Genomic DNA, 26869 nt, shown 5'->3' on the forward strand with positions numbered 1-26869 from the left:
GTGATCAGGGGGCAACACAAGCTCTGAGTGAGGGTGTTAAGGGGTTGGGAGGGAAGGAGAGAAAGAGAGGTCCTTCCTTGGATTAGACACAGAGCAGCGAGGCCTAGTGGAAAGAGCTCAGGGTTGGGAGACAGGAAACTTGGGCTCTAATTTGCCACTTACTTGCCTGCCATGTGACTGTGGAAAGTCACTTAATTTCTCTGGGACTCGGTTTCCTCTTCAGTAAAAAGGGAATGAAATACCTGTTTTCTCTCCCCCTAGAGTATGAGCCCCATGTTGGAAGGAGTTTTGTCAGCTCTCCTACTACTGAATCTCTCCCAATGTTTAGCACATAGTAAATGCTTAATGGCTACCCTCAAAATTAATTACTAATTACACAATGGCTACATTTCCCTGCCTCAGGCAGAAAAAGAACAAGCCAAAGCCTTCTTTTTTAAAGCCTAAAACCACAGCACAGAATAATCAGAGGTTTCATAACTTTAAAATGAAATCAGAGAGATTATAAGGTCAGAATTTGAATTTTATCAGACAAGACAGAGGAGGAAGGGATGTCAAGGATTGTTTTCCCAACCACACATTTTTGTAGAGGCACTGAAATGTCTCTTAAAGGGAAACACTAACATATATATACACACACACAACCCAGAAGCAGTGTTGCCCAATGTATCCATGGGCATGGGCCTTGAAGTCAGAAGGACCTGGATTCTAATACCAACTCCATCACTTGTCTGCTGTGCGACTGTGGCAAGTCACTTCACTCCCTGTGCCCCAGTTACCTCATCTGTAAAAAGGGGATTAAGTCTGTGAGCCCTGTGTGGGGCAGAGACTATGTCCAACCTGTTAACTTGTATCTACCCCAGTGCTTAGTACAGTGCCTGGCCTACAGTAAGTGTTTACCAAATACCATAAAAAAACAGAAAACAAAAAACAAAACCCAGGACATCTCTCAGTGAATTTTGCCAACCCACACACATACAGGGTACGATGATACACTTGGCAAACCTGACAAATTTGAGTCTTACAACTCCACCCTCTGCAATAGCAAGTCTAGCTTTTCAAGACACATCTCCAGCCCAAGATGGAAGCTTCCACCCAGGGCCAGATGACATTTCAGCCCCAAAGCCCAAGCCTCAGTTCCCATCGGCAACTATCTCTTGCTACCATCTAGCCTAAAAATTCCACAAAGGACTCGGGGAACTTGGACTATCACATGCCCGACCTCCAGGAGACACCAGGTACAGTGTTCGGGATAGCTGGTAGGAAACAAATTTACATCCAAAGCTGAATTTTCCATTTTTGGCCCCTCTTCCAGCATCAACAAGCCCCAGGTGTTTGAGAGATTTGGTTGCAAGGCTGTAACACCAGTTGGAGATCCAAATCTTCAGCTTGGATGAAAATGAAGCAGCTCAGAGATACTTCATAAACAAAATGTGATGACTACTTGGAAAACCAGTTGCTTTCGTTTAAAAATATGTCCATTTTTATCCACCTCATTTGTGATGTGATGCAGAAGGAATTATATCTTTAAAAATGGATTCTTCATGTTCAAAGATGTCATTGATGGGGAAATTCATTCATGGTTTACTTTTTTTAAGCACTCACTTTATGCCAGGCACTGTTCTAAGCACTGGCAGATACAACGTAATCAGGATGGACAAAGTCCATGTCTCAAATGGGGACCTCATAGTCTTAATCTCCATTTTACAGATGAGAGAACTGAGGCACAGAGAAGTTAAGTGAATTGCCCAAGGTCACACAGCAAACAGGTGGCAAAACCAGGATCAGAACCCAGGTCCTTGAACTCTGAGGCCTGTGCTCTATCCACCAGGCCACGTGGGGGGCCCACAGAAAGAGGGTTCTTTGTTGTGCTATCATATCAGTTGTTTGCATCACCTAGTACTGTTATGGCTTTTGCCTCTTGGTTTCATGATCTTTACAAAGCCCCTATTTGAAAAGCGCTGCTTCTTTCTTGACTGCAGTATACCATACCTCATTTTCAGCTGTTGGCTCAGTTGCAGCTCTGCCAATTGTCTGTGTGACCTTGGGCAACTCACCCTCTCGGTTCCTCAGTTTCCTCTTCTGGAAAATGGAGATTGAATACCTGTACTTCCTTCTCCTGAGCCCTGTGTGGGGCGAGGACTGTATCCACTTGGTTATCTTGTATCAAGCCCAGCCCTTAGTATGGTGCTTGACTCCTTAGTAAGCACGTAACAACCACGACGTTTATTATTTTTATTATTATTACTTGCCTGAGGATTTGATTTTCTGTGACTTTAAAACTTATCTGACCTCTGCTTTGGGTTTCTCAATTTCAGCTCACCAGACAGGGGTTTTCGAGGTATCCTTTCATCCATTCATTATGGGCAGGGGACCTGTCTGCTAATTCTGTTGCATTGTACAGTGATCTGCATATAGTAAGTGCTCAATTGACTGATTGATCCATTCTCCTCACATGCCTCACTCAGCACAGCTTCAGTGCAAGGAAGACTTGGTTGCAATACCTTGTTGTCATAAGGGAGAGTTCAGGTCTCCCAGGGGAGAGGGACCTGTCCACGTCGTTCTTATAGCCAACCGAGACTACTTTGACTAGGAGAGAGCCAGTAATGGAGAGTGTTGTGATGCCTCGATAAATACCGCCATCTGATCTTTTGTCTTTCTTCTTGAAGGTGGTGACCTTGGTGGCAACTTGGAGAGCCCATGGCATCTCTCAGTGCTCCATACTTTTAGGAAGGGGGTTTGAGCAAGTGTTATCAGAGTGTCCCCTCCTTGCCCAGAGACCTCGGTGGGCTGGCCGTCAAGTCAATGCCTTGGCTATTTTTCATAGCTCTGACTTGGGAGAGAGAGCTATGTCCTACCAATTATTTGGGAAGTATATCAACCAATCCATGGTATTTTTTGAGTGCTTACTGTGTGCAGATCACTGTACTAAGTGCTTAGGAGAGTACATCGGAGTTGGTAAATACTGTTTCTGCCCACAAGGAATTTAGAGTCTAGAGCGGAACGTAGAAAAGAGACATGTGGTGCAGTAGTCAGGGCCAAGAGGATTAAGACTGTGCGCCCCATGTGGGACAGGGACTCTGCCCAACTTGATTACCTTGTATCTACTCCAGCACTTAGAACAGTGACTGGCACATAGTAAGTGCTTAACAGGCACCATAAAAAAGGGCCTTGAAGATGGGGAGGGGGTGCTTTGGATACTCAGACCCAGGCCTGAATTCAAGTGACCAATCAATCAATCAATCATATTTACTGGGCACTTACTGTGTGCAGAGCAATGTAGTAAGTCCTCGGGAAAGTGCAATCTAACAAAGTTGGTGGACACATTCCCTGCCCACAAGGAGCTTAAGAAGGATGGGATGGGGAGGAAGCCCCCTACAGTGGAAAATGGAACTCAAGCAAAGCCACCAAATATCCAAATGTTTCGGCCATGATGCTGGAACCTAAAAATCAACTGGGCGAACTGAAATGAGGCGAGATTTGTGAGGCTCTTAGCACAGCTGCCACTGCTGAGCAACGGTGGAGGGAAGAAAACTAATGGGGTACAGTGTTGCTGCTGGGTTATAAACGCCATGGGGAAGGCTACTATGGCCACCTGGGCTGTGAGGGACCACAAGCAATGACAGACATATAATCCTGACAAATTAGGAAGTCACGGATTTTCCTTGTTTGAATAGCCAGGAACTAAACAAAAGTACAGGGCAAGTGTGGTCTGAAGATGAGGGAAATCAATCAGGAAATGTTAGCAGGGGTTGGGAGAGCTAAAAAGCTAGGGCAGGTAGGAATAGGAATCCAAACAGGCAAATGGAAACAATTCTCCATCCAGCAGGGGGTGGGGGACGTGCACGTGTGAGCACATTGGTTATTACAGGAAGTTGGGCAGGTAGAAAATATCACTTTTTTCATTACTGATAATAATTATAACATCAACAATAATAATTGTGTTTTCTATTAAGTGCTTACTCTGTGTCAAGCAGTCTTCTAAGCACTGGGGAAGGTACAAGATCATCAGGAGTTGATGAGTGCTCTGTAATGGACTACTAGGGAAAAAGTTAGGAAAGTTAAGGAGTGTTGCACAATCGATCCCTACACATGAGGGTGGATATTCAGGAAGGCAGGAATTCCTCCAAGAATCCTGTTGCCACTATTGGAGAGAGAACCCTGGGCGAGAAAGATAGTTCACCTGATTTAATAATAACCTTGCACAAGGGCTTTGTCAACCTCAGCTCTCTTCTCTGCTTTGACTGTGGGTATGAGGGAAAATGTACATGAGACAAAGACAGAGGGGGGAAAAGAGGAGAGAGAAAGAGGAGATGGGGAGACAAGAGGCCAGGATAGGGGGAGATGGGAAGATCTGGTAGAAGGAGAAAAGGGAAAGAGGGGTGGGGGTGGGAGGCAAGCAAATCAGACGGGGAAGACTGGGAGGCGAGCAGAATGGAAGGGAGGGACTGGGAGGTGAGCAGAGCAGATGGGAAGGGCTAGAAAATGAACAGAACAGAGAGAAGAGGCTGAGAAGTGAGCAGAGCAGACGGGAGAGACTCGGGGGCAACGAGAGCAGAGGGGAGAGGCAAGAAGGTGAGAGGAGAGGAGGTGAGGCAAGTTGAGCAGAGGAGAGGCTGGAAGAAGAGTGAAACAGAGAAGCAGCATGCTCTAGTGGAGAAAGCATGGGCCTGGGAGTCAGAACACCTGGGTTCCATATCTCATGTGTGACTGGGGCAAGTCCCTTCACCCCTCCGTGCCTCAGTTCCCTCATCTTTAAAATGGGGATTAAGACTGTGAGCTACAGGTGGGACAAGGACTGCTTCTAACCTGATCAGCTTGTATCTACCGAGCGCTTAGTACAGTGCATGTAGTAAGCACTTAACAAATACCATTAAAAAAAGAGGAGAGGCTGGGAGACAAGCAGAATAGAAGGGAGAGGCTGGGAGGTGAGCAGGGCAGAGGGAGAGGTTGGAAGGAGAGCAGAGGGGAGAGGCTGGTAGACAGCTGTCTCCCCATTCAAGACACTGAAATAAAAATGAAAAATCTGAGGGCACGGGTGTTCTGAGAGCTCTGAACCACCTCATTAATGCTAAATGTGTGCTATTTCTTGGTCTTGGTGGGACACGATTCAATCAGCGAGAGCCCCAGCTCGCTGTACTTTGTTTAACAAATTCAAGGGTGGGGCTGGCAGTCAAAATGAAAATAGTAATCTATGTTGTTCCTTGCAATTTGAGCTTTCCCCTGCAATTTCATCCAACCAAACTCAATGGTGATCTAAATGGGGCAGGAGAGATTGGAACTAAAAGCCAACATAGCATCAAGGGCCTCTCCCTGTGGGGTATTTTTAAGGGTCTTTAGGTATCACCTCATGCCCTGGCCTTAAGATGTTTGAAGAGAGGCAAGTATCGGGCTTGGGGTTTCAAGAGGTAGAAAATCGACAAGCCCCAACACATCGGGAGGGAAGAAACACCTTTCGGTGCTTGGTTTGTGCATGCCTGTATGACGTCGGCTTGTACAGCGGTGCATGCTGGGGGAGGAGGAGGACTTCCGCAGCAGAAGGCTGAGTGAGGTGCCAGCCCTCCCCAGTGAGAAAAAAGTGGCCTTCTTCAGCAATTTCCGCGGGAGCCGTGCCATCCCCTCATGCAGTTCACTGGGCCTGTGGCTTCATTCTTGACACAAACTTGTCTCAGCTTGTGCTGCCAGCAGGTTTGAGGAAAAAAGCCCTCCCTCTAGGACAAAGAGCCCCTTGTACAACCAACCCCAATTCTGCCCAGGGTATGCTGGGCAGACTGGATCTGGTTCCCAAAGGTCTGATTTTGTAAAACAGCAGGTCTGCCTCGCCAACCCACCCCCTCACCCTCTCTGGAGGAGAAACACCTCCTGGGTCTGGGGATTTGGCTGAGCCTTGAGCCTGGGCTCGGACCCATTGAGGGTTGATGAGACCAGACAGGCCCTGCTATGCGGAGGGAGGATTCAAGGCAGCAGCATAGCCACTGCCCTCGCTGAGGAGATCTTACAGTCCCAAACGCCTCAGCTCTCGCTGGATAAAGGTAATCTTGGGCTTCGTCAGATCTGACCAGGACAGCCTTCCTCAGACCAGAAAATGCCTTCGGCGGAGCTCAGTCCCCCAAACCACCTGGCCTGCCCCACTATCTCTGCCCCCCTGCATTCTCCACCATCCTCTGTCCATCCAGAGGAGGAGTAGACAGAGGAAGAGAAACTGGAGGATACCAGTGGGACCTTGGTCAAACTGTGGGGGGAATGTCATCCAAATGGGAGATAGGAAAAGGGGCCGGCAAGAGGGAATCTGAACATGTGAGAGATTGCCCATACCCAAGAGAATCAGAAAATACAATTACTAAATGGAGAGACAACTCCACTGAGGATCTAGCCCTTACAAAAATGATGACTCTGATGAGTTGGAAGGTCAAAAAGGTTGTGGGCAGATGAGTCTGGTAGCTCCTTAGCCCTGGTGCCAAGATGGTCCAGCTCTCCTGCCCTTCGTCACCTGCACGTGCCCCTGGCCAGATCTGAATATATCTGTGTGGACAGTTTAATGCGGCAGAAGGCCCAGGGGGACAACATGTTTGGTCCATGCCAAAGACCCTACTCCTAGGGGCTGCCTGGTTCTGGCCCAGAGTACTCCACCCTCCCCACTGGGGAAGGAAGAGCCAGTGGGGTTCTGAGCCAGTGGCTGGGGGTGTCACCTACAGCCAGCTCACAGCCATCACTGATCCATGCCAGCAGGCCTGGACCACAAATGGACCCGTCTCCTGGGGTGGGGATGAGGCAGATACCAGGGCCAGGATGGACCCCTGCCTGCAGTCCTCTTTCCCCACAAGATGCACGGACCATACATTGCACTGCAGTGGTGTACCGCCAAGCCAAGCCTCAGACTCTACAGTCACTCAATCCCCTTGGGCTGCCCCTGTTCACCAGCAGTGTCCAATTCAGGGCTATTGGACCAACCAGATCAAGGCCAACAGCATCACTGCTGATTCGATTGAAAACTGCATACCAGAGGGCTTAGAGTCAAGGGAATTTGCTACTGGAATTACTTGTTGCACTGTAATGTGGAAGGATGGGGAAGTGTCACGTTGAGATTGGACAGACCCATACAGATCTGTTCCTGAAAGATCAGCCAACCAGTCCAACCCCTGCCTGGAAGCCTTTGTGAATCTGCCATCCCCCGAACCCCCTGCCAGGTACTCGGACTCTGGAAACATCACTGAGGCCTCCAGAATTCCATGTCCAAATCTCACACTTGTATTTGTCCCCAGTATTTAGTGCAATGCTGTGCACATGGGAGGTGCTTAATAAAACCTTTTGAGTGAATCAGGATTGAGTGGAGGCAGGGCTGTAGCCTGGAAAAATCCCCACAAGCTGTCAGTCAATCACATGAACGTAGCAATGTCCCTGGGGCAGATATCGACAGGACTCCAGAAACACCAAGTCTTGGAAACATTCATGGTATATGCAAGGGACAAATGTGATTTACACAAAGGTCCCACCTGCGGTTAGAGTGGGTGCAACAGAAAATTTTCCGGTCCAGTGCCCTTGGAGTGGTGGGGAGAAAGAGACTGCCCCTACCTTCTTTTTAAGTTGCTAGCCCCGGGGGCTGGACTCCTTGCGGGAGTGGACAGTTGGCATTTGTCCCCAGGACCCCTCCCATTTCTTGGGCTTTTGAGGAGCCTCCAGCCCCTGAGGCTGCCAGTGGGAGCAAGAGGTCGGGGCTTGACATGGACTCTCTAGTTGGCAGGTTGGGGAGTGGGAAGGTCCCAGCCTTTCCTTTGGGATGGCTGCTAATAAGAATAACCTTTCCTGGGATGTAAGTAACTCTCCTAGACTGTAACTCACTGTGGGAAGGGAATATGTCTGTCACTTTGTGCTCTGCATAAAATAAGAGCTCAATAAATATGATTGATTGATTTTAAAAATGCAGGCTTTCAGGGCCTACCAATGACCAGATGTAGAGTCCAAGGAACGAACTGTACTAGCAGCCTCCAGCTCTGATTCCCAAACTCCACAAAACCGAACTGCAGTTTATGCTGGAACATCTCCATCAGCTTCTGAGGCAAACCACTTAACCAGAACACCGCCTCCACGCCCCCCCACAAACACACCCCTCCCCCACTCCTTGGAGAAGTACCAACCACAGTGAGGATCCTTACCCAGCGATCTCTCCTTGGTCTGGTTCGTGGACCTGACCACCGGAAGGCTTGCCCGGGTTCGGCTGCCCCTAGAGAAAGGACTCGGGGCCTCCCCCTCCGACATGGCGTCCAGAGAGTCTGCAGATGCCTCCGAGAGATGCTCGGCCTGGTCTCCCGAGCTCGCTGGCTGAGGGCTCTGACAGAGCTTTGGGCTTCTTGTCTGAGAAAGGCAATGAGCCAGAGGAAGGATAGGAAGAGGAAGAAAAGAAAAAAGGTCCCATTATTACACTGTAAATGCTTTCATTTCTATAAGGATCTGACAATCTGGTAAAAGCATTTTGGGGAAGAAAGTCCACCAAGAATTCTGCTTTTAGACTCTGAAAGACCACAATTGGTCAAGAAAGTTGCTATGGAAAAAGACTGTTCCTGGATCTTCCATTAAGGTTATTTACCATAGTACACTTACCTGCTACTAACTTCATTTCTTTCAGGAGCTTGAGGCTACAGCATATTGTGAGAAAGAGATGTGTGTTCCCAGGCCTTGTTACTCAGACAATAGTTAACAGCTGTTAAAAACAATATGCACACAAATGAACAAACCTCCACACAAGCGCGACATGGTGGACTACATCGTCTTCAAGTGACTTTTACATGGCTGGGCTTCTCGACTCCTGCCCTAAGGTGCCTATCCAAATTGGTAAGAAACACTTCCTTGTTGGGGAATTGGGCATCTCAACAGAAGAGAGGCATTTCATTCAATTGGCAGGCAGATATTTTACTAAAAAGATGCTCATCCTCAACTCCTGTACATCCCTGGTCAATCAGATAAAGGTGCCCAAAATCAAAATAGCCTTATTTAAATTGACTCGCCATCTCAGTATCTCAATTTAGTTTCCATTTAAAGAATTACATTTCCACCAGTCGAACCTGGGCTATCTGCCCAGGATACCAAGATTTTGATGTCAACCTGCAGCTACCTTGTATTGTATGGAAAAGATTAACCCTCTAGAAAAGGCCCTCCGGTGGAATACTTCAGCCTCCTTTTCTAATGTTTGAGAAAAGCAATAGGTGACATGAAATCACTGATAAATGACACCATTTGTGTGCATTGCCAACATGCCCAACTGGTCATTTCTATATTCTATAAAAACCCACCCCAAGACTACTACCCCCAACAGAAGGGTTTCATTCCCATTAGAGTTTTATCAGTGCATATACTGCACAGATAGGAAACCTGGGTACCTATGTAGGATTTTTTAAAAGATGAACTGCAAAATCAGTACCGACTGAACACACACACACAGGCGCACCCTGCCACCCCCGCTCCAAGCCAGCCCAAGCTACGAACTTGATGTAGGTACAGAAGAGGAAAGCTGGGCCATGTGGGCATTATGGGAAGGGCATATGGTCTTCCCTAGACCCCTCACACACTCTGCCAACCTTGTATAATCATCATTTTTTCCTGTGGAGGACAGATTATTATTCCATTTTTATGCATATAATCAAATTTGCATAGCTAAAAATCCTGTTACATGTAATATTGGATCCTAAGAGAAACTGGTAGGTGTGATTTCCTCTTGGTTTTTTATTAATTTTTTATGGCATTTGTTACATGCTATGTGCCAGGCACTAAATATTGGGGTAGATACAGGATAATAAGGTTGGACACCGCCCATGTCTCACATTGGGCTCACAGTCTTAATCCTAATTTTACAGATGAGGGAACTGAGGCACTGAGATGCTAAGTGATTTGTCCCAAGTCATACAGCAGGCAAGTGGCAGAGTCAAGTTAGAACCCAGATCCTCTAACTCCCAGGCCCATGCTTTATCCACTAGGCCACGCTGCTTCCCATTGTTAAGAGAAAATGATCCGCTTCTCCCTGAGTGATAATAAAAACAAGATTTCCATTTGCTTTCTACAGTCTTCCTGGCAATGGATTTGCTAAAAGATAAAGACCCCGGTCCACTTATTGTCTCCGTGTGTCCAACAATCCAGTTAAAAACCTATATTCCATCTTTGTCTTTATCTCCCCCAGGTCAGAAATTTTAGAAACCAAAAATTATTTCCCTATTACGGTTTCCAGTTAGACTTTCCCTCACATATTCTGTCATCTCCTCAGTACCCAACCCTTGGCCAAGACAGCACATCTTGCTGACATCTAACTTCCCCCCAGCAGACTGGTCCGCTGCAGCAACAGAACAGGCCCCATGAAACTTGTAACCTTGAGGGGAAGAGCAACTTTAACTTTCATTAGATTTTCTTCCGATTACAGTGCCGTTCCAACCTTTGCTCGCTGTCACGGTGCCTGGACTCTTACAAATGGCATCGCTAGAAAAGCCAAATGAGGCTGCTAAACTTTCCAGAGCTTTTCTCTTATAGCCAGTTAATCATAATGGAAGGTAATATCCAGTGTCTTGGAGTACCCTGCTTCCGAAGCCCTGCATTTTCTGAGAATTGACGCTAACGCTTGGTGACTCTGCCATCCCTTGAACCCCCTGCCAGGTACTCAGATTCTGGAAACATCACTGAGGCCTCCAGAATTCCATGTCCAAATCTCACACTCGTATTTTCCCCCAGTATTTAGTGCAGTGCTCTTAACATGCTCGGGACTGGGCTTTTAAACACCTCTTTAACATGTGAATTCTTTTCTCCAGGACTGTACAACACACAGAGGGAAAGGACATATGCTGTCTGAGGTTTTCACCAGACGGGGAGAGGAAAAACCCTCAAACTTTTTTTTAAAAAAGGAAATCTAATTACATCCTTCATGTAATTATATGCAATGGGTTCTTAGCAGCTTCTCATTCATCTAACATGCTCTCAGTACAAGAGGTTTTTGGTTATGAAAAAACAAGGCAGTGCTGGCAGGGCGAGAGATGACATGGCTTTGTGGAGTGAGAAGACCTTCCGTCGTGCCCCGTGCAGTCTCAAAATCTCAGCAAAGAAATTTTAAGCAGGAAAGGTAAAAGTACCTGGACTCGCCAGCGACAAGTTACTACCTGGAAACTGACCTCTGAGTTCCTATAACCAAAATGCAGCTAGAAGTTCAGAAGAGGGCTGTGGGGTGGGGCAATGAGGTGATAAGGGGAGAAGGGCCGAGAGGTTGGGGAAGGGAGACAGCCAGTGCCATTGGGAGTGGCTGTGGGGGCAGGAGGGGTGAACTTGTGGGGAAAATGCTGCCACGCTGACCAGCTCTTCCTGGAAGCCTGACCAACTCACCTCCTTGATTCTTCCACCAATGAATCAGTGGTAGCTCCTTGTGGGTGGGGAACATGTGCACCAACTCTTTACTCTCCTAAGTGCTTAGTACCGTGCTCTGCACACTGTCAGTGCTCAATAAATACCACTGTTTTCTGTGTGTGGAGCACTGTATTAAGTACTTGGGAGAGTAAAATAGAGTAGGTAGACAATGCCTCCTCACAACGAGTTTATAGTTATGTATAGCCCCTAGTATTTACGAATATCAAAAGTATAAGGTCCTACTCTGCATCATGTCTACCTGCTCTGTCCAAAAGAGCACGGGCTTTAGAGTCAGAGGTCATGGGTTCAAATCCCGGCTCTGCCACTTGTCAGCTGTGTGACTGTGGGCAAGTCACTTCACTTCTCTGTGCCTCAGTTACCTCATCTGTAAAATGGGGATTAAGACTGTGAGCCCCACGTGGGACAACCTGATTCCCCTGTGTCTACCCCAGCACTTAGAACAGTGCTCTGCACATAGTAAGCGCTTAACAAATACCAACATTATTATTATTCCCCAACTCACTGGCTTCGTACCTTCCAAGCCAACCTTCTAGCTAAGCCACTGATCTGACCTACAATTCCACATCTCCTCTTGCCTCCAGGACATTGCCACTTGGACGTCCTGAGAGCACCTCAAACACAGCATGGCTAAAACAGAACTCCTCACCTAGTTCTAAACCCTACCTTTCCCTCCTCAAATGACACCACCACCATCCTTCCTGTCCTAGAAGTCCCCGACTTCAGGGTCATCCTCAACTCCTTGCTAAGAGTCAACTCAGACATTCAGACTATGGCCAAATCCTGCTGGTCTTATCCCAACTGCTGCCATCCTGGTTCAGGTGGGTCTTGTCACAACTAGGCTTCTGTACTAGCCTCATCACTGATCTCCCATCCTCTAGCCTTTTGTTCCCTTCTCTAAAATCTGTACTACTTGATGCTACCCGGTTCATCTTCTTGAAGCATCACTCAGGCCACATCTCTTCTCAGAACAACCTGCTGGCTTCCTGTGTCTCTGTGCCTCCAATGAAAACTCCTCACAATTGGCTTCATAGATCTCCACAATCTAGGCTCAACTTCCCTATCTGCTTTCTTCTTCGTCTATTTCCCAATTCACCATCTTCGTTCATCTAGCTGTAACTCACTCTTTACTTTCCCACTTCCACCCCCACACTCACATCCTCTCTCTGCTATACGAGGGCTATACAGCTCTCTCCAGATTCAAAATCCCCTTAGCTTTCTCTGATTAATGTCCCAGCACTCAGATTCATGTCCTCCTTTCAGTCAACTCTAACACTTCTGAATTCTACACCTTCCTTAGCATTCACACATATATGAGAGTTGATAGTATACTGAACTATGTATTTTTACCACTTTATGTGTAAATATTTTATGTGTGTTTTCCCCAGCTTAGAGTGTAAACTCCTCGTGGGTATGAAGTATGTCACTTCTTTATTCTGTCTCTCCCGAGGGCCTAGCATAGTGCACTGCATCAAATGGGTGCTCACTAAATCATCCATCTCCCTCACCGCTCCTCCTCTACCCTTGCACTCTGACTCTTTCATGTTGACATCCTAGAAGCAGACAGTGTCTTTTTCTTCCTTTGCTTTTCCCCACAGCACTTAGTACATGGTTTTTTTGTGAGGGCTTATTTTTGTGCTATTTGTTAAATACTATGTGTCAGGTACTGTACTAAGTGCTATACTAAGGGTTCTGTACACTGTTGAAGCCTCAATAAATCCCACTGCCACTATTGTCAGATGAGAAAAAGAATCTAGAGCCCAGAACTCCTGACTACTCCCCTACCATCTGCTGCTCCTGAAGTGGGGACGGGAGAATGGGAGGGAGGGAGACAAAGTCAACTTTTGCATCAGAGTCCTTTCCCCTTCCACGCTGTGAGAGATTCCTGCTTGTAAGAGGGAAGATCTTTGGCTAAATACAGCTCCTATGTGTGTACTGGGGGGGGGGGAGAAATGGAAGGGGGGGGGGAGAAATGGAGAGGGAGGGGTTCTTCCCTGGGGTACTAGAGTGGGCTTTGCTGCTGTCTCTCCCCTAATGGCTTCAGACTCTTGGGCCCAACCCTTCTTCCTCCCCAGCTCTTTCCTCCGCCTCCTGCTCTCCTGCTGCTTTCCCTCCATTCAGCTGGACTGCTGCCTTCCCAGTGGCCAGGCCCTCCCAGTCAATCACTGCCTCACCCTCCCCTGAGCCAACCAGAGCACTTGCTGTTAACCCAATGGCGACCATCTCTATTATACACTGAATGTGCTGGGTTCAGCTTATCCTGTACTGAGCCAACAACGGAGCCCTTCGTTAGATGAGGAATGCAGTGGCTTTGAATTGTGTCATTGTGAATCATCCAACATCACTTTTATTGAAGTTCTCCTGTAAACTCTGAGACAGCCTCTAGGCAGAATGCCAGCTTTTCCATGACCTTAGGGGTCATATAGGCCTCTCTATCCTTTCTGAGCCCTGATTTACCCAAGTTCACCACATTCTAATGAAGGGCAGGAGTGACTCACACTGCACACTCATTAGTTTATGCCTTCTGTATGAACATGCTGATCAGACATAGCACTTTATCTAGCCTCGGGGCTGTTCTTGGGCCTCTCCCAGGAAACTTCCAATTCTGGGCATGGGCAAAGTTCTAATTTCATGGGGTTGACTCCACAGAATAGCCTGGATGTGGTACGGTTAACTCGGATGAGGCTTTATACAAAACCCCATATTCCTCACAAATGTGGCCTTGTATTCTCGCTCTGCTGCCAGCCTCTAGGCCATTTCACAGCTTACAGGATGAGCAGGGACTGGGAGAGGTGAAATGCCAATGGAATTCACCCGTTGGTGAAGGAGAAAGGTGAAATGAAAGGAAGGGTGTGTTGAACTATCTGTAAATTTATTCATTTGTGCTGTTCCTCATTACTACTGATAAGCCAAAGAGTTGACTGTTTCTGGTGGGATCCTGAATTTGGCCAGGGTGGAGCCAGAGAGAGAGAAAGACTATTAGTTAGTTCTAGGGTATTGTGGGCCCCTTCTCTTCTGTAGAAAGAGAGGTGTGGAGCGGGGCCAAATTTTTCCTTCCACGGCATCCCACATGTCTCTCTCACACGCATACCTTTCATGGCATCCTCCTCTCCCTCTCCATCTCTTCTCTCCCTTTCTCCTCCCCCTCTTGCTCTCCCTACTTCCTCTCTCTCTCTCCCTCCCCTCTCTTTTTCTCTCTTACTAACACATATACACACATTATTTTGCTTCCCAGTTCACTCTGCACTCAACAATTCTTCTAAACCCAGAGCCGCTGCCTTCGAAAGTCTGAGGTGACTCCTCTGGGGGTCCCCAGCATTTCCCCTCCTCTCTATCTCTCGCCTTACCTAAGCAATCAATCAGTTGAATTTACTGAGCACTTGCCACATTCAGAGAACTATTCTAAGCATTTGGGAGAGTACAATATAACATTTGGTAGATATAATAATAATAATAATAATGTTGGTATTTGTTAAGCGCTTACTATGTGCCGAGCACTGTTCTAAGCGCTGGGGTAGACATAGGGGAATCAGGTTGTCCCACGTGGGGCTCACAGTCTTAATCCCCATTTTACAGATGAGGGAACTGAGGCACAGAGAAGTTAAGTGACTTGCCCACAGTCACATAGCCAACAAGTGGCAGAGCTGGGATTCGAACTCATGAGCCCTGACTCCAAAGCCCGTGCTCTTTCCACTGAGCCACGTAGATATGTTCTCTGCCTCAAGAAGCTTTCTGTCTAGAGGGGAAGACAGACATTAAAGTTAATTATGGATATGTACATAAGGGCTGTGGATCTGAGAGTGGGGTGAATAAAGGGTACAGATCCAAGTGAGAGGGCAAGGCAGGAAAAGAAAGAGCAGTCTGCACCACAGGTTGCCAGCCAATGAGAGAGAGCAGATCATATACCACTCCTAAGGTTGCTTCGGGGTGCACCTGGTGTTAAGGAGCATCCTGAGTAAGGGCTGGAGAGCAAGGAGAGATGTCAGGATCACAGTGACCAGGTGAATCAGATGGGTGGCCCCTTGGTCCATATTAAATTTGTTGTCCAGCAGTATATTACAACCCTCCAAGGGTGACAGCTGTACACATAGGCAGAGGTGAGGGACCCCTGGGACAAACTGCTTTTTTTCCACCCACCTAAATTAGAGGAAAACTGATTTTGTTGGGGAGTTTCTCAAGAACTGAGGGAGGAAGAAGGTGGATGAAAAAGACTTCCACTTCTCCCTCTCCTCTAGGGTAATGATTTACTTTGGCAAGTAAATCTTTACTTAGCAAATATTCAGAATGAGAACCTCTAAAAGGTTTGGCTACATCAGACCAAGCTGGAGCCTGACACCTGAAAGCCAGAATAAAAAGCATGCCTTCAGCCCATTTTCAGGAAAAGTTTTTCTTATGATTGGTGTTTCTGTTTATTCTCTCACTTTTTCCTAGGACACGATGGCCAATATCCATACTGATTCCCCCACTAGGCTGTAAGTTCTCTGTGGGAAGGGACTGCATTTGTACTTCTTATTGAATGGCCCACAAATTCATTCATTCAATCATATTTATTGAGCACTTACTGTGTGAAGAGCACTGTACTAATTGCTTGGAAAGTACAATTCAGCAAAAAAGAGAGACAATCCCTGCCCACAAATGCCTCATTCTGGTGCTCTGCCCACAGCAATCACTATAGTTTTTATTTGGATGTGGTCCACAGGTGCCCTTTACTTAAATAACACCACACCTGTGAAGGGCCTGGTGCCGATGAGAAGCAGCAAGGCATAGTGGGTACAGCATGGGCCTGGGAGGCAGAAGGACCCGGGTTTTAATCCCAGCTCCACCACTTCTCTGCTGGGTGTCCTTGGACCAGTCACTTCACTTCTCAGGGCCTCAGTTCCCTCATCTGTCAAATGGGGATTAAGACTGTGAGAGCCTCATTTGGGACAGGGACTGTGTCCAACCTGGTTAGCTTCTATCTACCCCAATGCTTACTACAGTTTCTAGTACATAATAAGTGCTTAAAAAATACCATTAAAAAAACAACAGTATGGGAATGAAACTGAAATTCAGTTCCTTAGATGGTGAGCCCTATGTGGGGCAGCGACTAAGACTGATCCAACTGTACCGAATCTACCCTAGTGCACAGCACCTTGCTTAGCAGATAATACGTGCCTGAATACCACAATTATGCCTATCATTATTACTGTTATTTCATTCTGCCCTGAAACTTGGCCCTATGGACAGCTAGGAGGGGAAGGTCCTAGCTGAAAGCTTGAAAACTAGACTAAGCTCCCTGTGGGCAGGGAATGTGCCTACCAATTATTACATTGTACTCTCCCAAGTGCTTAGCACAGTGTTCTGCACACTATAAGTGTTCAATAAATGCCCTGATTGATTAGGAATGAGCAGATTTTCATTCCCAGGTTGCCAGGAACTCAACCCTTCCCTCAATCCTCCAGAAACCCAGAAGACACAATTTTTCTGTCAGTCCATTTCTAGTGTGGAGACAAATCTCAAGGCCTGGATCTCTGGCTCTTTCTTCATAGCACACCTGCCAATTACACAAGGATCCTCAGACTTTGATTAGGAAAGGCAGCAAAAAGCTGAACGTCAGGGAAATGGTTTAAAGTTCACCTCTCCCTATCCCCATGCTAGCCACACACATCTTAGCCCCCCTTCCTCACTGGATCCTAAAATGGATCATAGTTGTGGTATTCATTAAGTACTTACTAAGTGCAAAACACGAAACTATACACTGGGGTGGAGAAGGCCATCTCATCAGACTCCATCTCACATGGAGCTCACAGGCAAAGGGGGAGGGAGAACAGGTATTTAATTCTTTTTTTTTTTAAACTAATGAGGAAGCTCAGTCACAGAGAAGTTTAAGTGACTCACCCAAGGTCACAAAGAAGGCAAGTGCAGGAGAGCCCAGGTCCTGTGCTCTTTCCAAGCCAAATGAGCCAATCTCCTTCAGTTGACTTTTTACCCCAAATAAAGAACTGCTTCCACTTCCCCTTGGCAAACTCATTCCTGCCTCCCTTCAGCCCTGATCCCTCCCACCCTGATGTTCCCATTTCTCTCCTCCTTCCCTGCCTCTCCCTCCCAAGGTTCACCCAGCCTCACTTGCCACCTGAGAAAACAGAATGCTGTTTGCTCTGGAAGGAAATCAGACGACTCAGCAGCTGAGGAAAGAACAACGGGGTCTCTTGTTTCCTCATTTTTCTCGTCCATGGGGAGTTTTCCATTATCAAATCCCAAAGAAGATGAAAATCTGGGTCTGCAGGCATGCATGGCCCTGCAGAACCCCAAATCTGGCTACAGGGCCAAGAGGGCAGAAGCAAAGTTGGGCAAACACTAACCACTCAACACCATGCAAGATCTGTTAGTCAATGGTATTTATTGAATGCTTACTGTGTGCAGAGAACTGTACTAAGCGCTTGGGAGAGTACAATTCAATAGAGTTGGCAGATATGATCCCTGCCCTCATGGAGCTTACAACTCCTCTTCCTCATTAAGAAGGAACTTAGACCAGGAGAAGGAGAAACAGGATTTCACTACAGCTTGGGGATGGTGGAAAATCTTTGAAGTGAACTGGAGATCTTGTGGGTTCTATCCTACACTCATCCCCCTTTCCTGAACCACTGGAAACAACCAGCCTTATCTGCATGTCTCCCGCTGAACTGTCACAGGGCAATTAATCAGTCCATGGTATTTACTGAGTGCTTACTATGTGCAGAGCACTGCACTAAGCGCGTGGGAGAGTACAATACAAAAGAATTAGCAGTCACATTCCCTGTCCATAATGAGCTTACAGTCTAGAGCAACAGGGAAAGATGGAAGAAACATTCACCTTCTTTTTGGTGGGCTCCTGGTGCACACTCAAACGGGTTTTGAGAAGTACTCTTCAATTTTCAGTTTTAAGACTTCAGTGTTCATAAACATTTCAAAGACCCCCATTTTAAAAATATGGAATCAAAGAGGCAGAGACAGGATGAGGCTGCAAGACCTTCCCTAAAGCCTCTCTCTTCTTCAGCCCCCTGCCTAAAAATCAACTTGGGGGTTGCTTCGGTAGGCAGCGGAAGACATTTAACAAACCCCAATCAGGTTCTCTACAATTCCATCTCCAGCTGGAAAGGTGGAGGACTCTGGGCAGAAGGTTGCCAATGAAAACACAATGTTCATCCCCGTAATAAGGAAAAGTGAACAAAACAAGGTTGCTCTTTTTGAGGAGAAATGTTCATTTTGGAGGTGCAAAGGCTGAGCAATTGGCTACAGGATAAAACATATTTTGGGTCATCCTTCTTCCTGTGCTTTTAAGTGGTGCACAGTGGATGTGGGATGAAATTATAGAGACGCTTCCACATCAGACATTAATTATGAGAAGAGAAGGAAGCCTGGTAACGAGTGGATCACCTGAAGAGGGTGGGAGGAGGCCCAGTGTTTTAAAGGGGTACAAAAGATAAGGAATAGGGGAGATGGAGTGCATCCTTTTACTCTCCATTTCAGGGTCCTCTTGTCTTGCCCCAGTTTTGAAGAGAGGAATTGGTTTGGCCTAAAGCACTGAGATTTTGGAACGTACTGGTCTCTGGTCCTGAGGTAGTCTGCACAGCCAGCAAGGAGGACACAGTCACCATTAAGCACTCATCTGAGCCCACGGGTGATCATTATTATTATTATTATTATTATTATTATGGCATTAGTTAAGTACTATCTATGCATCAAGCACTGAGGTGGATACAATTTAATCAGGTCCACCCAGTCTCCATCCCAAATAGGGCTCACAGTCTAAGAGGAAGAACAGGCACTGAATCCCCATGTCTGCCTGAGGTCACACAGCAGACAATTGGCAGAACTGGGATCAGAACCCAAGTCCTCTGACGCTCTGGCCCAGGCTCTTTTGACTAGACCCCACTGATCCTCCTGTTTAGTTCAGGTTTCCTGAACAAGTCTCTGCAGGTTCTAGGAGCCGGAGCAGATAGACAACAAGGCTTTCCCCAGTCTCTTGACTCAATCAGAGATAGTGTGGCCCTGGCATCTTACTAGTCGTTGCTAAGAGTGTGGACCCACATCTCTGGACAGGTTAGAAAATTATTAAACAGACTCTCCCATGAATCTGATGAGGACGCTCCAATGAGGAGCAGAGAGCTCATCTTCCTGGCTGCTCCCCCTGCAAAGAGACCTGAACACCACCCTAGCAGTCGCAGATTGATCTATCCAACTGCAAAGATGTGGATTCAAAGATGCGGATTCGCTCCAGTTTGATTCATGCAAACAACTTTCAAATAGTGGTCAGAATCACCATGCTGTTGGAAGTTCAGCAGGAAGCGCTCCTGGGGTTAATTTGGGGGTTAACTTGGACAACTTTCAAGATGCGCATGCTTCAGAATACTAATAGTGTTAAGTTCTATCCCAATTCCCTAATCCATTAGGGTCCGCTGGACAGGGCCAAAGGGAGCATCTCTGAGTCAAGAATGAGGAAATGAAAACAAATCACACATGGGCATTAGCCGCGGGGATAAGAGGGTTAGCCCAAGACAATGCAGAAAAAGAAAAAGTTCGGTACTAACTCTCTGAGAGGATTCAATTTTCATCATGTACCTTTGAATGTCAAGTTCTGAATGAAGCGAGATCAATAGGCACTGCAAAGCCTGTGGATCAGAGAGAGGGGAAAAAAAACAGAAAAGGAAAAAAGGACACCATTAAAAGGAAAGAGAAGGAGTGGGGGACAAGTGTATAGTTATGAAAGTTTGGTGCAGTGACACTCCACAACTGAGAGGAAGAAAGGTATTACATCAAGGTTATTATGCTTGGGAAGAAAACTTCAAAACTCTCCCAAAGTCAACAATTAGAGATGGGTTTCATCCGCAGAGCCGGCCACAGACATGGCCTCTTCCGGGATTCAGGAATGTACAAGGTAGACCGGCCGGCTGTGGGTGGCGAAGGAATCAACTCTAGCAGAGAGACGGTGCCCCCCAGTGCCCGGGATATCAAAACTGAAATATGTCAGTGGCTGCTAATGCCTGCTTGACCTCAACCCACTTCTGGATGATGGCATCTGACCTGCTTGCTGCCCAGTCTTCCCACAGCCATATGATGGGCTGTTTCGATTGCCTGCCGGAGGCCACTTCATGAATTTCACCATTGGCTTTTAAATTGGGTCTCGGCCAAGCTACAAAAGAATACCCCAGCCAACTTCTTCCCCCTCAGTAAAGACAACACTTTTCCCTCATAGGTCTGGTACATTACCGGCCTGTTCCAGCCAGAACAGCCGCTTCTTGACTCCTACAAAGATTCTGACATCATTTCGAACCTAGGGAGTGAAATCTGAGGGACTGATGGGACAGATGGGCAGGAATTGTGCCTACTCACTTTACTGCACGCTTCCAAGGGCTTAGAATGCTGCTCTGCCCACAGTAAGCACTCAATTCCATGACTGACTGAAAGCTCTTTATGGGCAGGAAACCTTTCTGTTGCATTTACTCTCCCAAGAGCTTAGTATAGTGCTCTGCACATAACATAATACCTATCAGCAATGTCAACTGAGCTCCTATTAGATGTGAAGCAGTAACTTTCCAAGCACTTGGGGTAATACAATAGAAACAGCATGGCCTAGCTGAAAGAGCACGGGGGCCTGGGAGTCAGAGGCACTGGGTTCTAATCCACTAGCCCACACTGTTTCCTAAATCACACGGGTCTGATTGGTGGATCTGAATATAAACCAGAAAACCACTCTTGAAAAAGAGAATTTGTGTGGAAGAGGCACTGGTCGGATGCAGGTTTCTGGGATGATCTGGTGGTCTAGAGGATGTGCCCATAGCTAGATTGGGAGCTCCAGGACACTTCCTGGGAACAGACGAACCAGAGCCCTCCCATATGGAGAGTGGTCCAGAGCAGCGTGGCCTAGCAGAAAGGGCACAGGACTGGGAGTCAGGGGACCTGGGTTCTAATCCTGGCTCCACCACTTGTGTGCTGTGTGATTTTAGACAAGTCACTTAGCTTCTCTGGGCCTGTTTTTTCAACTCTAAAATGGAGGCTCCATACCTGTTCTCCCTCCTTCTTACAGTGTGATACTGTCTCATGTGCAACAGGGACTCTGTCTGGGCATGATTATCCTGTATGCACCCCAGTGCTTAGTACACTGCTTAGCACACAATAAGCACTTAATAACATTATTATTATCCAGTCCCCAAGTGGCTTCTTTTTCCATCATGGAACCGGGTCATGGGGGAGAAACAGTGGATGAAGAGTTTTGGGGTGCAAAATGCTATTCTTTTCCAAGAAAAGACCCAGCCCTCTTGGAAGGGCTATTTTTCTCAACTGCCTCCTTACTACTTAAGGCAGGGCAGATGTAGGAAACAGAGCTGTTAACTTACAGTGGCTTGTGGGTGGAGAAACACATGTGGGAGCTGTCAGTCAATAAATAAGGCTGATCTAGCCATTCACTGGCAGAGAAGACTGATCTAGCCATTCACTGGCAGAGAAGACATGTCCAGCAAAATGGAAATAAGTCATCAGCAAATCCCACAGGACACCCAGGTCCTCTGACTCCCAGGCCCATGGTTCTTCTACTAAGCCATGCTGCTTTCCTGAAACCAGCAGGAGGCTCTGCGATTCCAATCGGAGTTAGAGGTGCAGGAAAGAAGATCTCCAGGAACCCTTGTTCACTCTTTTTGCTACTGATGGGTATGCCAACTTCCATCTGCTATGAAAACTTGGGGTCCTTTTTTAAAACTACTCAGGTTGTCAGAGGACCTGAATTCTAAGCCTGACTCCTCTACTTACTCGTGTGTGACTGTGGGCAAGTCACTTATCTTCCCTGGGCCTCAGTTCTTTCATCTGCAAAGTGAGGATTCAACACCTAACCTCCCTTTTGCTTAGACTTTGAGCCCCATGTGGGACCTCATTACCTCTAAGCTCTCAGCGCTTGGCAGAGTGTTTTGCATATAATAAACACTTACCAAATATATAAACTCCTACCAAATATCACAATTATTACTATGTCAATAAAACCTCACAAACAGAGAACTCCACTGGAGGAATACGCTTTGCCCATTGCAGACACTCCATGTAGTACTCACTGGCTAACTGATAAATCAAAATTCTGCATGGAAATCTCTCTTGAAACCACAACACATCAGAAAACACCCAAATTGTAGTCTGTTGACAGGTGTGGAAGTCAGGAAGAGACTTGGGAGTTGTGGGAATCCCTTGCCAGACTATAAGCTCCTTGTGAGCAGTCACTGTGTCTGTTGTACTACACTTTTCCCAAGTGTTTAGTATAATGCCTACATTAATTTATATTAATGCATGTCTCCCCCTCTAGACTGTAAGCTCACTGTGGACAGGGAATGTACCTTTATGTTGTGCATTTGTAATCTCCCAAGTGCTTAGTCCAGTGCTCTGCACACAGTAAGTGTTCAATAAATACAATTGAATGATTGAGAGAGTAAGCACTCAACAAATACTATGCCTAACTGAGGGCTACAGCTGGGAATGGAGGACCAGGAAACCCCAACGCAGCTCAGAAAGTGTAGTCACTCCCCAGCACACCACCCAAAAAAGAGATTGGACCCTCAGATCCTCTCAGCAACCCCATATCAGATCAAACTATCACTTCTATTTCCCTACCCTTTGGAGAGCACTTGCTCTGCTCAGAGACACATACCCCTGCCTAGAGTCAACAAAAAAAGTATTTCCCTAAAGCCAAATAAATTTTTAGAATAAACAACCAACTGAATGGTTGATACTATACAGACCCAAAGCCATCGGGAGTTGGGTACAACAGCAAGCAACTCAAAAAAGGTGCTTGCTCGAGTTTCCATCTTCTCTAAAAATCAGGACATTCAGCAACATAATCGAAACCAAATAAGAATAGAATTGAATTCCCTTGAGAAATCCATTATATTCTATTATATGCACGTATAAAAAATGTCAGACACACAATTTAAATGTCTTCCTTTTACTTCCACCCTCAGATGATTTATTTATGATTTGCCACTAGAGGGGGTCCTGAAACTTGGTTATCAGAAAAACTGTGTCCCAGATGGCCATCAGCTGAGGAAATAAGCTAAAAAATATCCAAATAAGGACATCATACATACACCCACAGGTTGATTTGAGCCACAGTTCTTCCTCATACTTTTTCTCCTTCGGGCTGATTGTGACTAAAATCATCAACCTGCTGGTTAAGGGCTATTTGAGCAGTTGTTGACTGGAAGAAAGAGCACCTTGCGAAGTCTCCGGTTGGAGGCTATTTCCTTTTATTTAGATGGAGTGATGTAAATTCAAGACATAGTGTAAATGGAAAATTCAGCAGTAAGCTCTAAGAAACCATAAAGCTGTTCTGTTCTCCTCTCCAATATAACAAGCTAGGTAAAAGCTAGGTTTGCTTTGCTTAAGAGGACTTCTCAGCTGGTGAACGCACCTCTATTTTCTAACTCCCTAAGTGCTTATCATATGGCCTGTTGGAAGAAGCACGGGCCTGGGAGTCAGGAGACCTGAGTTCTACACCCAGCTCTGCCATTTGCCTGCTGTCTCTTGACTTCTCTGTGCCTCCGTTTCCTCATCTGTAAAATGGAGATAAAATACTATTCTGTCTCCTTTGAAGACCATGAGACCCAAGTGTTACAGGGACTGGGGCCAATCTGCTTAGCTTGTATGTCCTCCAGGGCTTAGTAGGGAGCTTGGTGCATAGTTAGCACTTAACAAATCAATTGATTAGCCAATGGCATTTATTAAGCACTGATTTTATACAGAGCATTGTGCTAAATGATTGGCAGAGTCCAATATAGTCAGTAGATATGATCCCTGCCCTCAAAAAGCTTGTCTATTGTTATTAACAACAACAACAATAATAAAGAAAGCTTATCAGTTGAAGACCATTGTGGAGCACCCACAAATATCCCCAGATTTATAATGATAACTATATTTTTTTTTAAAGAAATAGGAAAAAATCTAAAGATCATTCTGCAAACAGTCCACGTTAGACCAATGATTTCACTCCATCAACATCATCCAAAGTATTAATTATTGCCTATAACAGGTGGAATGCTGTACTGGGTACTTGGGTATATACATAAAGAAAGGTACTTCAAGACAGCCCCAGCCCACATTTACCAGCTTTAACAATGTAGCAAGGACATAACGGTTTGCTATCGGATACTCCTTAGTTCCCGGGCATTTGGCAGCTGAAGTGTTAGGCTGAGATTTGGGTATGGGAAACTTAGAGGGAAGGTGGCAAAGGGCTCAACACCTCCCTTTCCCGCACTGCTCCACTGGCAAGAATTTTTTGTGCTCTGTCTACATCTTTCCTCCACCCACACCTCTACTACCAATTTACCCTCCTGGGGATTTGAAGCAGGAAGGTTTTCAGTGATCCAGGCAGTGTTTAAATCAGATATGGTTCTGGAATGACTGCTCCAGAGAAAGGGTCAGGCAATGCATTCTTGGCCCACAGGAGGGGCAGGAAATAATACTGTAAGCCCGTTAATGGGCTCTATCTCTATCTGTCTCTATTGTCTCTATCTGTTGCCGAATTGTATATTCCAAGCGCTTAGTACAGTGCTCTGCACATAGTAAGCGCTCAATAAATACCACTGAATAACAATAATTATTGTGGCATTTGCTAAGCACATTTGTTAAGCGCTTATTATGTGGCAAACACTGTGCTATGCGCTGGGGTAGACAAGACGATTAGGTCAGACACAGTAACTGTTCCACATGGGGCTCCCAGTCAAAAGGAAAGAACAGGAACTGAATCCCCATTTTACAGATGAGGAAACTGAGGCACCAAGTCAAGTGACTTGCCCAAGGTCACAAGGCAGGTAAGTGGCTGAGCTGGGATTAGAACCCAGGTCCTCTGACTCCCAAGGCCATGCCCTTTCCAGTAAGCCAAGTCACTTCTCAATGTGGTCATTTTAACAACATAAAAGATATGTTCAGCAGAGAGGACCGCTTCTCTGAGCTAGTGGTGATCTGCAGCTGCTACTGTGTCAAACATATCTCCCTGCTGAATGGAGTGTTTCGGGATGGGCTCCTGTCTAAACAAAAAGCTGCCTTGTTCCTCTAAAAGCCTCAGGACACTGCAGGGAAGACAATTAGGCCACAATGGAGGGGGTTTTCCTGGAGATTCTATTTGATCCCATGTCATCATGGCGTCTGTAACCTAATATATCATTCAAGCCACCTCTCACAACAAACAAACCATCACCAGGAACAAGAGATGCCTTTCTTTCAGGAGGATCCAATCCAATGCCCTGCCTCTGCCATTTTTTACTACTTCCTGGTAGCTCTTAGCTTCTTGAAAGAAAACACAAGCTGGAGAGGATCAGCATCTTAGAAAAGAACTCTCCTTACTCCTGATGCAAACTCTCTACCCTCTGGAGCACCAGCCTATACCTGGGGTGGAAGGGGGCGTGGGGCGAGCGGGGAGAGTGAGGGAGAAATTCCGGGTTATCTGTTTCTTCCTTACTGTATCATTAAAGAAAGCTGTTTAGTACAATCCAGCCCTCCTTCAATAGCTATCTGTCTTTCAAACAACTCCACCAGCCCCAGGAATTGCCAAACATTTAGCTCCAGTGTTGTCTGCCAGTGTATTATAATAATAACAACAACTGCGGTATTTGTTAAGCACTTACTATGTGCTTAAGCACTGTATTAAGTGCTCGAATGGATACAAGCAAATCGGGTTGGACACAGTCCCTGTCCCCTGTGGGGCTCACAGTCTTAATCCCCATTTTACAGATGAGGTAAGTGCGGCACTGAGAAGCGAAGTGACTTGACCGAGGCCACACAGCAGACAAGTGTGGAGCCGGGATCCTTCCCTATTATATCATTATCATCAACAGTATTTATTGAGCACTTACTGTGTGCAGACTATTGTACTAAGTGCTTGGGAGAGCATAACACAACAGAATTGGTAGATAGGCTCCCTGCTTGGTACAAGATCACAGTCTAGAGGGGGAGAAAGACATTCTTATAAATAAATAGTTTATAAAATATGAGAAGGGGGCTCACTGTGGGCAGGAACTGTGTCTACCAACTTTATTATTTTGTACTCTCCCAAGAATTTAGTACAGTGCTCTGCACACAGTAAGCACTCAAATACCAGTGATTGTTTCACCACTGAGTAGCTGGAGTGATCACGCTTGCAGGTGTCGGTTACCCACAGGGTTTAATGTCCATCACAGTATGATGTCCCTAGTACCAAACCAGCCAAAGATGGATGCTTGGTCCAAGCCCTGTCTGGATAAGAGAGGTTGTCCTGGAGCACAGCTGCAACCACACCCATGATACCCCTAAGCGGAAACAAAAGCTTGGAGACTATCTAAGCCATTGATGGTATTTATTGATCATCACTGCATGCACAGCACTGTACTAAGCGCCTGGGAGAGTACAAATTAATGTACTAGCTCTGCCTTCCTCACTTTCGACTGGATTTCATTTTGGTAGCAGTGTTCTTTAGAGTCATATGTGCAGAGCCTTGCACTAAGCACTTGGG

General features: G+C 46.3%; 1 protein-coding gene across 16 annotated transcripts in view; it reads right to left on the bottom strand.

The window, feature by feature from the left end:
- Positions 1–26869, bottom strand: part of KIAA1217 (KIAA1217 ortholog) — a 280750-nt gene that overhangs the window by 92539 nt on the left and 161342 nt on the right. For all 16 annotated transcript variants that reach the window (XM_029077819.2, XM_039913917.1, XM_029077820.2 and 13 more), the window contains one exon: positions 8151–8349. In XM_029077819.2, coding sequence (XP_028933652.2) covers positions 8151–8349 — 199 coding nt within the window. The remainder of the gene's footprint in view (positions 1–8150; positions 8350–26869) is intronic.

Source organism: Ornithorhynchus anatinus, chromosome 13, assembly GCF_004115215.2.
Source record: "Ornithorhynchus anatinus isolate Pmale09 chromosome 13, mOrnAna1.pri.v4, whole genome shotgun sequence".
Lineage (NCBI taxonomy): Eukaryota > Metazoa > Chordata > Mammalia > Monotremata > Ornithorhynchidae > Ornithorhynchus > Ornithorhynchus anatinus.